This window comes from Natator depressus, chromosome 1, assembly GCF_965152275.1.
Source record: "Natator depressus isolate rNatDep1 chromosome 1, rNatDep2.hap1, whole genome shotgun sequence".
NCBI classification, from domain to species: Eukaryota; Metazoa; Chordata; order Testudines; family Cheloniidae; genus Natator; species Natator depressus.
The window spans coordinates 3,845,701-3,860,123 of record NC_134234.1 but is presented as its reverse complement, the minus strand read 5'-3'; the positions used below and the strand labels follow the sequence as shown (position 1 = coordinate 3,860,123).

The 14,423-nt window shown below is 47.4% G+C and overlaps 1 protein-coding gene across 1 annotated transcript; it reads left to right on the top strand.

The window, feature by feature from the left end:
• Positions 1–1,173: 1,173 nt before the first annotated feature.
• On the top strand, positions 1,174–2,112 carry LOC141974415 (olfactory receptor 52P1-like). Its single transcript, XM_074934156.1, has one exon. It carries the CDS (start codon positions 1,174–1,176, stop codon positions 2,110–2,112), a length of 939 nt encoding a protein of 312 aa, XP_074790257.1.
• Positions 2,113–14,423: the final 12,311 nt, after the last annotated feature.

Sequence of the window (14,423 nt, the reverse complement as noted above, 5' to 3'; positions counted from 1 at the left end):
CATTGTAGATCAGTCCTATGGTCCATCTAGTCCAGTGTCCTCTCTCTGACAGTGGCAGCCCCAGATGCTACAGAAGAAGGTGTAAGAAACCCAGCAGTGGGTGGATGGGGGGATGACCTGACCGTCATGAGGATGTCACCCGAATGCATAACAGCTACACATTGATTTGTGCCCTGAAACTCATGGACAGATAGGCTTTCCAAAATATTTACTTAGCTGTAACTATTATAACTGGATAGTCTTACTGTCCATAAAAATGTCCAAACCATTCTTGATTCTTCCTTAGCTCAGGTCCGTAACTACCTCTTGTGCCCATGAGCTCCGCTGTGTAATTAAGCATTGAGTGAAGAAAGCACTCTTTTGATCAGTTTTGAACTTGCCCAGTTTCAGTTTAATTGACTGACCTCTTGATCTTGTGTTAGAGATCTTTCGAGTAGATCCATCTACTCTTTACCAGTCATATTTTATAGACTTTTCTCAAATCCCCTCGTGTTCATCTCCTTTCTAAAGTAACAATCCCAGTCTTTTCAATCTATCTGCATATGAGAGTTTCCCCAAGCCCTTGATCATTCTCATTGTCCTTCCCTGAACCCTTCTAGTTCTGCAATATCCTGGGTGAAAAGGGTGCTCAGTATTACACAGAGGAGTCCAGACGAGGGTGAAACATTGACTGACTGATCTCAATGCATTGTATTTACTGTATGATTCCCCATCACACTTCTCCTGGATCCCAAAGTTTTGCTTAGTTTCTGTCAAAGCTTGCACTGTGGGCAAAGTTTCACAGAGCTGTGTACTGTGATGCCCACATCCCCCTCCTGAGTTCATACAGTTAAATGTGAACCTTGTAAGACAGTTGAGAAGTTGAAGTTTTTCGCTCAGTGGGCATGCACGTTGCAGTTATTGACATCGAAGTTCATCTGCCATCATGCTGCCCATTCACCTGGCTTGGTTAGCTCCGTCTGAAAACTTCTCTGGACTTGACTCTGACCTAATAATGTGGTGCCATGTGTAAATGTTGCCACTGCACTGCTCACCCCCTTTTCTAGATTGTTAATAACTACAAAATATTTATTGTACTATTTGCTATAAAGTCTGTAACCCCCCTTGCTGTGCTTCTGTCCTTTCATAGGAACCTTGAACATTTCTCAGCCAGATTCATGTGTCCACCACCTCATGGCATCTTTCAACCTCACCCCCTCTGATGCTTCAACATTCATCCTAATGGGCATCCCCGGCCTGGAAACTGCCCACATCATGATTTCCATCCCTTTCTCTACATTCTACATTATTGGGCTGTTGGGAAATTTCACAATTCTGTTTGTTGTAGGCAAAGAGCAGACCCTGCACAAGCCGATGTACCTGCTGATCTGCATGCTGGCGCTCACAGACATCAGCAGGTCGACCTCCACTGTGCCTAAGGCACTGTGTATATTTTGGTTCAATTTGAAATACATCACTGTGAATGGCTGCCTCACCCAGATGTTCTTCCATCATGTTTTTTCTCTTATGCATTCATCCATCCTTGTGACAATGGCCTTTGATCGCTACGTTGCCATATGTAACCCTCTGAGATACGCCACCATCCTCACCAACGCACGAATAGCTAAGCTAGGGCTAGTGGGTTTGATACGAGCTGTTCTCTTCATTCTGCCCCTGCCCCTGCTCCTGAGCAGGCAGCCATTCTGTGCCAACCGCATTATCCCCCACACGTACTGCGAGCACATAGCTGTGGTGAAGATGTCGTGTGGGGACAGCACAGTCAACGGGACATGGAACTTTGTGTTAGTGTTTGTAATCATCGGGTTAGACCTGCCGCTGATTGCCCTGTCCTATGGTCTGATCATCAGGGCTGTCTTCAGAATCTCCTCCAAGGAAGCCCACCAGAAAGCCTTCAACACCTGCTCAACCCACACCTGGGTGATTCTGACCTCTTATACTCCCCCCCTCTTCTCTAACCTGACACATCAGTTCGGTCAGGACATCGCTCCCCATGTTCACATCATCTTGGCCAACCTCTATTTTCTCATCCCCCCCATGCTCAACCCTATCATTTATGGGGTCAAAAACAAGGAGCTTTGTGACAAAGTGGTTAAATACATCTACAGAATGTGATTGCCAGGGGGCATTGACTTTAATCCTGTGTGACAAGATTGGGAAAGGAGATCTCCTCATTAATCAAGGGTGCTCTGTCCCAGTTTGGCTGAGCTCAGCATTGTGGAAGTTCACAGTCTGAGAAGTTCCTCACACTTAACATCTTATCACTCCATCACCATGCACTGCTCTCTCTGTTGCTGAGTTCCCTCTCTCTGACCGTCACCTGAACTCTTTCAATGTCACCCATTGGCCAGCAACCCTAGACACCCTCTTATACGGACGTTCCATGACTTCCAAACCACAAGACAAGACTGCAACTTTCTGAAGCAAGGTGGCTCTCCATTAGTCCCTGTGTGATAAAACCAAGCTACACTTTCTGATAGTCAAGACAAATCAACACACTACAAATGCTGAACTTCTTCATCATATTGTTCGAAGATATAGCAGGCTGACCCAGAGGCGGACTTGACTAGAAGGGCTTTTTTATTGTGGTACTTGTTCCCCTGGACCCAGTGGTTCAGTAAGCACTGAAGTAGTTACAGCACACCATCAACAGCATAAAATCAGCGTTCGGCGATGCTCACCCTGGAGCTCCCGGAGTAGCTGCATAACATGGTCCCAAGTGATGCCAACCATCAACAGCACATGGTTTTTGTTTAGGTTAGTAAGTCTGCCTCCATTTGTTACAACACCCCCAAAACCCTTATTAAGTAATAGAAACACCCACTGTTAGTAAACTCACCTTTCTTTATTGCTTATAGCATTACCCATACTTTTACCTTCAAGATATATATTTTTTGCAATAATTTGTGGCTATATTTTTTTAGCAGCTCCCAGGGGAGGGAGGAAGGGGCCATGAACAGTTTTTGGGGGGCAGGAAGTGGCCCTAAGCCAGGGCTGGTTTATGTAGCAGGGAAGGGGGGGGGGGAAGATAACATATATTTTTTTTTACTTTTTTCAATATAAAGGGCTTTTTTTTTCTTTGCAGCTGCATGTTTATTAATTTTTGTGAGCAACAGAGAAGGGAAGAATTTGGCAACTTATATTTTAAATACTGAAAAATTTGCAACTTATGTATGAGATACAAAACTATTGCCTACATATGCTTTTGTCCCCTAATATTATGTTAGCACATTAGCAGCTTATTTTTATACGTAACCCTAAAATATCCCAATGCTCCCCCACTTTTTTAAAGAAGGGCCTAGGCGCCCCTACTTTTTGCACACTGAACAGCAGGGCATTTAGGCTGGAGGCCCTGGCTCCAGCTAGCTTGATACCTTGATTCACTGATTATGCTACGAGGAGAGGGAGAAGGCAGGTTATAAAGGGGCAAGCCATTGAATTTACAAATATGGTTTGGGAGGAGAGGCTAAGGCAGCACATAATTTTAAACGCTTTATAAATAGGATTCACATTACAATGAATAGGAACAACACTTTTACAACACGAGTAACGCGACTAAGAAGTGAAGGAGAGTTTATTAGGCTTGTTTGAATGGCACAGGCAATGTTAGTCCAAGCACAATTAGCAGGTAATTCCGTCGCCAGTTGGAAGGCATTTGTTTCTTGAAGGGCCTTGGCTTTCGAACTCAGCATTCGGCGATGCTCACCCTGGAGCTCCTGGACTAGCTGTATTACATGGTTCCAATTTAGCCAGGTGGGTTTTGGTACCACTGTAGTCCAGTTAGTCGGTATTGTTGGCTGTCCAGTTACATTAAGCCGATGCATCCAGAGGGGAGCAAAATTTCCATTTGGCGTTTATGTTTTTTAGAGAGCCGAATTATTTTTTTGCAGGGATAACCAGGGAGAAATACTACACACTTCTGCATAAACAATTGGGTAATTTATACAAAATGATTTAAGTGGTTATTTATTTCTTTTATTTTATTGTGAGAGTATTTGGATGCTTGTAAGGAGCCATTATTAAACCACTGAACAAAATGATTGGTTGGGCCACATTCATTTCGCAAGTGTACTTGGCATTAATGACTGAGAGTAGTAGGGTCAGTAAATGGTGGGCTAGGGGAAGGAGGAGGGAGAGTGGATTGACATGGGGTAACAGTGGATGCTTTAGGAGCCATAGTGCATGGTGGCAAAAAGGGTGTAGGCCTGAGGTCACTGACCACATTGGGTACTTCGGGTAAGGCCGAACACCCTTTTCCCACCTCTCCAAATTTACATTGGCGAGCAGAGGGAATAATCTCCCAATAGCATGCAGTACTACAATTTGATATACCACAGGGTTTTTTTTTTGCCACCAAGGAATTGTTCTTCTTTGATACCAGGGCCACTCTTGAACATGTGCTGGAGTGTAATACTTTAATTTCTGTTGTATTTTAATGTTTTTTGGATTAGGGGGTGGATAACGTGGTCAACTGTACCCCACCCATGCAGCCGTGGGAAGTATTTACAGGAGTGGCCATAATTCTGGAAAATAAAAATAGAATCATTTCATTTCTTTTGGCATTTGGTTAAGGCATTGTATTGCTTTACTTGAGAGACATGAGCCCACCAGTGCTGACCCTCATGGGATAAGCACACCAGAGATGGATGAATCATGTTAGACACCTGATAAGGACCCTCCCATCGAGGTACTGGAAAGGGGTGGGAGCCGTAAGCGCGATGCATTACCAGCATTCCTGGAGGAATGTGCATTTTCCCAGGACGTGTGCAGTGTATATTGGAGAAGGGGCACTCTGCCATTCGGGGGCAGAGTTTTTATGCACACCCACCAAAGCAAAAATATGATCCCCCAGAGACACCCCAAGGCTTAGTGCTCCCAGCATTCCTCCCCTTTTCCTTTTCTTTTTCCTGTGCACACACACAAAAGTCTCTTTTGACTAACATCCTTTGCACTGCGATTACTCTTTTTTACACAACTGTACCCCGATTACACTTCCATCTTGTACAACTGGACACAACCGGGGCAGCCAGGTTAAGTTCCAATAGAAACCCCTTACATTCCTTTAGTGATTTTGATTACATTACCCAATAGTCAGATCATTTTGATCAGATTCTATCTCCTCCTGCTGCTTGCAGCAGTCCCTTATAGACCATTTCTGTGTGAAAAGGGACATTTTCCCCCAAAATATCACCCCAAGCCCTAAACCTCCTTTCCTGGGGAAGGCTTGATAAGAATCCTCACCAATTGGTACAGGTGAACACAGACCCAAACCCTTGGATCTTAAGAACAATGAAAAATCAATCAGGTTCTTAAAAGAAGAATTTTAATGAAAGAAAAGGTAAAAGAATCACCTCTGTAAAATCAGGATGGCAAATACCTTACAGAATAATCAGATTAAAAACATAGAGAATCCCTCTAGGCAAAACCTTACGTTACAAAAAGACACAAAAACAGGAATATACATTCCATCCAGCACAGCTTATTTTACCAGCCATTAACCAAAAGGAAATCTAACACAATTCTAGCTAGATTACTTACTAACTTAACAGGAGTTGTAAGTTGCATTCCTGATCTGTTCCCTGCAAAAACATCATACAGACAGACAAACACCTTGTTCCCCACCCTCTCCAGATTTGAAAGTATTTTGTCCCCTCATTGGTCATTTGGGGTCAGGTGCAAGTGAGGTTATCTTGGCTTCTTAACCCTTTACAGGTGAAAGGGTTTTGCCTCTGGCCAGGAGGGATTTTATAGCACTGTATACAGAAAGGTGGTTACCCTTTCCTTTATATTTATGACAGGGGCATTTACTGCTTCATCTCCCCCATCTAATAATCGGACAACAGCTTGTTTAGCCTCATCCATGTCATTCATAATCTGAATCAGGTGTGTTTCCTTTCAAGTTAATACTTGTTTTAATTGTAGTCCCCGAGGGGGAATATATACCAGAAATGTTGGAGTGTTTTGGACAATCATGTCCTGATAAAAGGGATCAGATAAAATCATTGTAGTATTTTCAAAGGTGGGAATAGAGGAAATTATTTGGTTTCCAATTGAGGTGAACTTTTTTGGAGTAAAAAACTCAGAAATTCAGATATGTGACTTGACACTCCAAGGAACCAAAGAAAGAAATGTTTGCACTGGTATCTGCTGATGTATGACCAGCAGCAGAAGCATTCTACATCTAACAAAGACAGCAAGGATGAAATATTGCCTTTTAGAGTAACATGGCAGCCGAGCATGATGAGCAGCTGGGGAGAGCAAGGTGGCGACATAGGCAGAGGGTCGAGCACAAGGAGACATTGCTAGACAGGAGGGCCTCGAAGGCTGGACTCAGAAGGGGGGAAGTGAATCTGATAGGAGGGCAGATGCTGGGGAGAAGGGTCCTTCCACCTAGAGCCTGAGGGTGTGTGACCACCTCCAGAGCAAGTGTCTGACCTACAGTATCACCACAGCACAGCCCGGGCTTGGGCAGGAGGCCTTGGACGTGTGAGGAACAGACTGAAAAGTTTCCTCATGTCCCAAGATGGCTGTTTGTGGTATTTTCCATACCCATATGGGAAGTTCCTTCTCTCCTTGACCCTTTCCCATTTGTTCCTTATTTATCTTATCATTGCTGTTTGGTACATTGTATGTGGTTTGAACGTCACACATTGATCAGATGGTCAGGGAAGCAGCTGGTATGGAGAGAGCACCCGGAGTCAGGATACCCGAGCCCATGTCCTGTGTGATCCCAATGAGACTTGGAGTCTAACCCAGGGCCGGCCTTTGACGTGGGTGGTCTGGTGACAGCCCAGGGTGATGTACTTTCTTGGCAGGTCACATGACGAGACCTGCCAACTGAGAGCCAGCTGGGCTTTCAGAGGTAGGCAGCCAGCCAGCCAGGCAAGAAACAGGAAGCACTGGAGAAGGTGGATCCAAGCTGCAGCTTGACCAGTTAGGCACTCAGCCAAGTAACTCCTCCAGAGGGAGCAGGGTTGCTCCAGAGGGAGCAGGGCTCGCCACTCTCCCGGGACAGAGGGCCCCATGTGTTAGAAGCGGTCATAAATATAAAGGGAAGGGTAACAACCTTTACGTATGCAGTAACATAAAATCCCTCCTGGCCAGAGGTACAGAATCACGTTACCTGTAAGGGGTTAAGAAGCTCAAATAACCTGGTTGGCACCTGACCAAAAGGACCAAGAAGGAAAGAAGAAACTTTCGAACCTAGGGGGTGGGGAGAAACTTTGTTTGCACTCTCTTTGGTTGTTTGCTCTCTGGACACACAGAGAGAGACCAAGAAGGTTAACCATCTCCTGAAAAGATACTTGAAATGATATCTCTAAAATTACAGAAATTGTAAGTAAAGGCAAGGAAATGCGTTCGATTATTTTTTGTTTTGGCTTGTGAATTTTCTCTACGCTAAGAGGGAGTTTTATTCCTGTTTTTTTGTAACTTTGAAGCTGAGCCCAGAGGGAAATCCTCTGTGTTTTAAAGCTTTTTATTTACCCTGTAAAGTTACCTTCCAACCTGATGTTGCAGATGTGATTCTTTTACTTTTTTTTTTAAATAAAAGTCTTCCTTTAAGAACCTGATTGATTTTCAGTGTCCTAAACACCCACGGGTTTGGTTTGTGCTCACTTTGTAACCAACTGGTTAGTATATTATTCTCAAGCCTTCCCTGAGGGGGTGAACAGGGACTCCAAGTGGACCTTTCTCCTGGATTTTTGTCTAAATCACTTGGTGGTGGCAGCAATACCGTCCAAGGACAAGGAAAGGATTTGTGCCTTGGGGAAGTTTTACCCTAAGCGGGTAGAAATAAGCTTCGGGGGCCTTTCGTGCGGGTCCCAACATCTGTACCCCAGAGTTCAGTGCGGGGAGGGAACCCTGACAGAAGCCGTGCCTGGAGTGGGGCTCAGATGGAAGAGGCTCCCAATCTGATCTCTGTGATCGGCGGCTGAGGTTGGTGGGGGAGAGGAGGAGAAGGAGGAGGAGTGCATGTGCCAGCAGCTCTGTGTCCTGGCTGGAGGCTTGGAGCTTCCCTGCTACCTAGGTTGTGGTGGAGGTGGGCCTGCACTTTCGTTCCCTAAGAGCCCCACACTTGTCCAGGAAAGGACTTGCTCTTTCCCCCGGCACTGCCAGAAGGTAGGGTAGCGCACACTTGGCTCCCCACAGGTGAGCACCCTGCTAACCGGGGACAGTGCACCCTGATCCCATCCCATCCTGGCAGAGAGATGACACACAGTGGGGCACACAGGGTCACATAACCCCCCTCAGTTTTCTGTCAGAGTTTGCCTGCCATGCCCCCCTTCCCTGCGTGACACCTGCAGGGTTTGCCTGCCAGGCCCCGCGCTCCCTGCACAGCACTTGCTGGAGACAGGGACCAGGAGAGGCAAACAGCACATGCAGGAAACAGCTGGGAGCTGCAGGGAGGGGCTGCTGCTTTAACTCCACAGGGAAAGGTAGGGGAGGAACAGCTGCTTTCCCAGCGGGGAACTAAGGGTAAGGAGGAGGCTGCCAGGAGAGGGGTGTGTGTGACTTGAGTGGTTTAAATTCCCCCTCCTCACCCCGTCCACATATGATCAGCAGACAAGGGTCCTCTCTGCTAACTGGCTCAGGAGCTTCACTCACTTGGTCCTGGGGGCTGCCTCCCCAAAGTCAGGAAAGCGGGTGCACAGGAGATAAATGGGTGGGGGATCAGCTCCCCCATGTGCCTCCCTCCCCCATCTCAACAAGAGTGGGAATAAAGGCCACCGTGGTCAGGGGAGTAGCATCCTGAGTCCCTGCGCTGTACCCTGTCCAAGGGATGTTCCCAACGCAGTGGCTCCGGAGGTTTCAAGACAGATTAACCATTAAGAAGGTGCCGTCTGTCTGCTGTGACCGCCTTGAAACCCATCACCCTCTCTTTCAATCCCTGATCACCTATCCCCACCCTCAGGCTTTCTGTAAGGAGCGGTTTCTGTTTCCACCAGTTCTACTTAACAGAATGATGAAGTTCCTTGAGACGAGGTCTTGGCTACGCTGTTGCGCAAACCGCTGTGCACATTTCTATACTGCATGAAGAATAAGGAAACTCCTTTCTTTTACTCGCATCTCTGACTTAATCCCATATCCTGCAAAACTCCTTCATCCAAGACTGCCAGAGCCAGGGTTATGACAACAGTGCAAACATGAAAGAGAAAAACAAGGGTGTACAGGCAAGGATCCTTAATGAAAACGCAAGAGCATTTTTCTTCCCATGTGGATGCAACTTGCTCAATCTTCTTCTCTTCTCCGCCTCTGTTAATTGTTGGAAAATTCTCACAGATCATGCCAATGTCACTGTGAAGCCAGTATGCGAAAGACACTGGGAGTGGAGACTTGACAGCATTAAAGCTGTTCGATGCTAAACAGCTGAAGTCCACGATGCCCTCATCACATTGGCTGAATTGGAGCAAGCAGGAGGAGGCAGTTGCTGCCTGAGAGGAAAGGACAACAACCTCACAACATACAGTCACCACAAAGTGCCTTGGGTGAGTGGACACCGTTCATGCTGTCTTACCCCAGACAGACCTATTGGGATGATCACAGGGAGGTGTTAGGAAGTGGCCCAGGGAGGGCCACCTTACATCGCCGGCGGGAATAATAGGCCAGAGGAGACTAAACCTCCCCTGCGGCACAGCTGCTGCCCCACCACCTCTGAGAGTGTGGACACCTGGGCCGTAGTGGCCCTGCCTGTTCCCCACCCTGAGGTCCCCTCCCGCTTTTCCCCCATAGCTTCACAGCCCCTCTGCCTCTTTCTGTCCCTGCTGCACCCTCTGCTGAGGCCCCTGCCATGCCCTGCTTCTCTCTCAGTCCCTCCTCTCCTCCTCCAAGAGGCCCCAGACGCCTGCCACTTGCTGAATCTCTCCCCTCCTCAGCCCCCTTTCCCCATGCCCCCTTTCCCCCCTCCCCCCCTCCCCCCGCTCACCACTTGCTGAGTCCCTACTCTTTTCTAGGGACAGCAGTAGGAGCAGTCCCACAGCTGGGCCAGGCATAGGAGCCAGACATCCACCAAAGAACAGAGGCATGCAAATGCCATAGGTGACTAAGTGGCACAAAGTCCAAAGAATAGAAGTGAACTAGGGACACTAGAATAAGTAAAGTTGTGTCTCGGTCCAACGACTTTCTCATTTACGTCGGAATATAACAAGACATTTCCATTTTCAGAGTACAGCGAGCCGGCAGATGCAGTGTTCTGCTTTCCTTGCAGACAGTTTCCCGGTAGCTTGAGAGTCCCTGCGTTCACCAAAAATGGTACACAAAACACACAAAATACACAAAAGATACACAAAAATCTGGAAATAAAGGAACGATTTCTAGGCTTTGTTGATTGCTCTGAGCGAGAGGATGCTGGCACCGTCTATCACAACATTGTGTAGCTCTTACAGGTATTGGGTATCGCAAACTTGCCAGTTGTAGCACAGGGTTATGATGGGGCCACTGTCGTGGCAGGTCATGTAAGTGGAGTACAGCAAAATATGCTGCAAGATCACCCCACTGCTCTATCTATACATGGCATGGTTAGTGAATTGCATTTGCTTTTATCTGAGGCATGCAGAGTTAACAGAATAGCTACTTGATTTTTTTAGTGAAACTAGAATTGTCTAGTTTAAATGACAGGAGATGGGCATGCAGATGGAGAAATGCATCTGCTGTAAAAAACTCCGTGAGAACACTTCTCAGCCGTTTGTTGGGACTGTCAGAGCCTCCCTACCGAAGATTCATTGAAGCATTTGGTTTCTTGGAGAACGTGCAGAAAATAGATTTTTGTGTGTGCTTGATGGCTTTTTACTGTGTTCTTAGTATGAGTCACATAGCACAGAAAGCTCAGCAGACGCAAGACATGACCCTTTCTCAGGCCTGCAGTGTACGGCAGGGAACTGTCAAAGCGTTAGAGAATATGCGAAGCAGCGCTAAGTGGGATGCTGTTTGGGAGGAAGCCCAAAAGTTCTGTGAGCTGCCTAGTGTCCCTGTTACCCCGGCACAGAGGAAGAGTCTGCTCACAAACAACCTGGGAAAAACCAGCCGTCCTTGGCTGCTCAGATATTACAAGCACACTGGGACAACGTATTTTCCTGCGTGGGACGCACTGTTTGGTGAATGGAATCACAGGTCTTCATCCCAGTCAATGGAAGGAGCTAAAAGTGTAAAAGATAGATAAATAAATCTAAGGCAAGGGTTTCAAAGTCCCGGGCCGTAGGCCATCTGTGGCCAAACATCAACAAACTGACAGAACTGACGTGTTGCTAGGTGCCTGGCAAAAACACAAAACTCTCTGGCAAGCGAAGAATTGTATAAAGTTGTATGACAGCTTTATTATTTCTAAGAAATTTGAAATAAAAAATACAATATAAACATTTTCTTTTCTGAACATCATCTTCAGTGACATTATTGGCCATTGGGAGGATTTGAGGACTAGAGTTGGTCCTAAGGTAAATCGACTTTGAGACCCCTGGTCTAAGTCTTGGCTCTTCCTCTCCTTTCTGGTGTTTCCGTAGTGCTGAATGATTCAATCAGGTCTGCAAGACTGAATTTGCCCTGACAATCTGAGCTTGTTATCGGAGAATCATTTCTTCACTCCCGGGGGGAGGATCTCAGGCTGAAGTTCTCCAGGGTCCATTTTCTGCTCTTCCCACTGCTCAAGGAGCCAAGGGAATTGTCTGGGAGTCCTGCCAACCTGAGAGTCTGCAGGGACTGTACAGGGGAATGATAAAGGTCGCTGTCCAGCACAGAGAGTGTCAGATATTGGAGATTCATACACTGATTCTTGGGGCTCTGCATTTCTGTCGCCATAAGGAGATTTCCTCTCTGTGCTGAGCAGGATTTTGGTGAGTTACCAGTTTCTGCACTAAAGTTAGAACTAAGGGCTCAAGAAGAGTTCAAGGCTTCAAGTAAAAAAAACCATCTGGACAGGAATTCACCAGCACGGCAACTTGAACCGTTTAGTATTGTCAGAAACGCCAAAGGGTTGACCTGATAAAACTGGAATTATAACTGTACTGGAAATAGTTTAGACAAATATTTGTTTTTAAGAGAAGTTCCTTGTGTCTGACTGTGTCCTTCTATCTGTCTCAGTAGCTTCCTTTTTTTGGTTTATGTGGATTTTCCTCTGGTTCGCTCAAGTTTTCCAATTCAGCAATTTCACTGCACCGTTAAGAAGTGCAGCCAAAGCCTCTGCAGTGGGTATTTGTGTTACCAGAAGGATCACAACAAGAAAAGGCCACACACTAGCCAGATTCTTCTCTCACATTCTGCCTTCACTGGATCACTGCAGATTGACACAGGCCTCCCTGAGAGAAATATCACGGCCCATGTGTTTTGAAATTCCCATCTTTCTTGCCCTGTCTCAGAACACCACATAAACTGCGGGTTTCCTTCAGACTCTTTCAGTGCCTTACAAAACAGTGCTCTCTGTTCCAGGACGTGAAGCCGTGATTTTCACAGTTAGGACCCGAACCTGAAACACTAAGGTGAAATCTCGGTCCCATTGAGTTCAGTGGCAAAACTCCCAACACAACCAGGAGTTCACTCTAAATCCACATGTAGGAACTTAAATAAATGGCCGGATTTACACTGGCCATCACCCTCCAGTGTCTTCAACTGGACTCGTCCTGTGGCCTCTGTGGACGGGTGAGCTTGTTCGGACCAAAGAAGAACTGACAGGATACTTGTTGAAGTCTGAAACTCACAGGCTTAGGGTTGAAAACAATCAGGAGAACAGTTTTTTTGTGGGAGGAGAGAGGTCTGCTCTCTCTCTGCCCCTGCATCTCTGCGTCTGGAGTCCTGAAACGGGGGAAAACTGGGAATGCACATTCTGTCTAATGCACGGACCAAAGAGGCGTCATGAGGGTGGGGGTGTCTCAGACTGTAAGAGAATGTGGACAACGTGGTAGCAGATTGTCTCTGACACCATTCCCCATCCAGACCCTCCTTCCTCCCGTGAGCAGCCCCACTAGAGCCTCAGGAAGGGGTATCTGCATTTCTAACGGGCTGCAATACATTAAAGCTTTGTGTCATTTTGAGGAAGAGTTACTCACATTGGCTCCTTTTAGTCTCCACGTCTCTCTCCCTCCCGCGGGTCCGTCCCTCTCTCCTTCCCTGCACAGGCTGAGCTGCTGCTGAGGTTCCCTTCACCCCCAGAAAGGCAGTTCAGGCTGATCTCCCCCTTTTCCCCGGGGCACGCAGACACTGAGTTTAACCGAATCTGTGGAGATGTTTCTGTGAGCTGTCGCTGTGGGGTCTGGCCCCTGGTTTTGGTCCTGGGTGAGGGGTATCACTGTGTGGCAGGTCTGGAAGTTGTGAGGGTGGGGGGCCTACATGGACAAGCGGGCAGCCCTGAGGGGTCTGGGGGCAGGGAGTGGGACGTACATGGACAGACGGGCAGTGCTGGGAGTTGTGGGGGCGGGGAATGGGGTGTACATGGAGAGGTGGGCACTGGTGGGGTGTATGGGGATGGGGAGTGGGGTGTACACAGAGAGATGGGCAGCCCTGGAGGTTGTGGTGCAGGGAGCGGGGTGTACATAGTGAAGCAGCAGCGCTGGGGGTTGTGAGGGCAGGGAGCGGGGTGTACACAGACAGGCAGGCAGCGCTGCTGAAATTACATTTTTCGTTGTGATTGGTGGTCAAAGGCCAGCGCTGGGACCTTTCCTGGCCCCGAGTGCAGGTGGGCGGCTCTCAGGGTCTCTTTCCCCTGGCGAACCACAGAACTGCAGCCTGGGTGTCACAATCTTCACTCAGTGGGTTTCCAGTTGTTGTGGTTGAATGTTATTTACGTAACATCAGGCATTTCACCTGTGGAGAGAACCATTGATCTTAGCTCCTCAGCTGGTTCTATCTCCCAGCATATTCTCACCCCCTGTCTGTACTCTCCTTCCCCATCCCAGGCTACCCCGATTCCAACTGCACCCTGGTCGCTGTGCTTAGATGCTGGGTTGTGTGTGTCTTCTCCCCGTGTGGTGTTCCAGCTCTGCGCAGACAGCTGGCACGGCAGACCTCGAGCGAACCGCCCAATGACCACAAGATCTGCTAAGGTACCACGGCACCCGGCCAGGTTTATTGTCGAAAATTCATGGTACTAGTATCCCACAGACTCTACTGGACCACTAATACATGAATGCCCATAACAATGGACCAGCGCAGTAAATGGCAGGACTTTACCTTCCCCCCAGGCTAGACAAAGACACTCCCTCTGAGATACATCTGTGTACCCCGATACAAACAAGTTACGTACTGCCCCTCTGCAGACTCAGTTACTGCCCCCTGATGTGGCTCGTTATCACCCGTCTCTTTGTACATGTTGGTTCGATCAAGACATTTTCATTACGTCCTGTCATCCTGACCTTATCTTTTAGGAGGGGTCAGTGTCTTCCTGTTATTCTCGGGGAATGTTTTTGAATCATCCTCGATATTCGGATGGTCTGGTACCACGT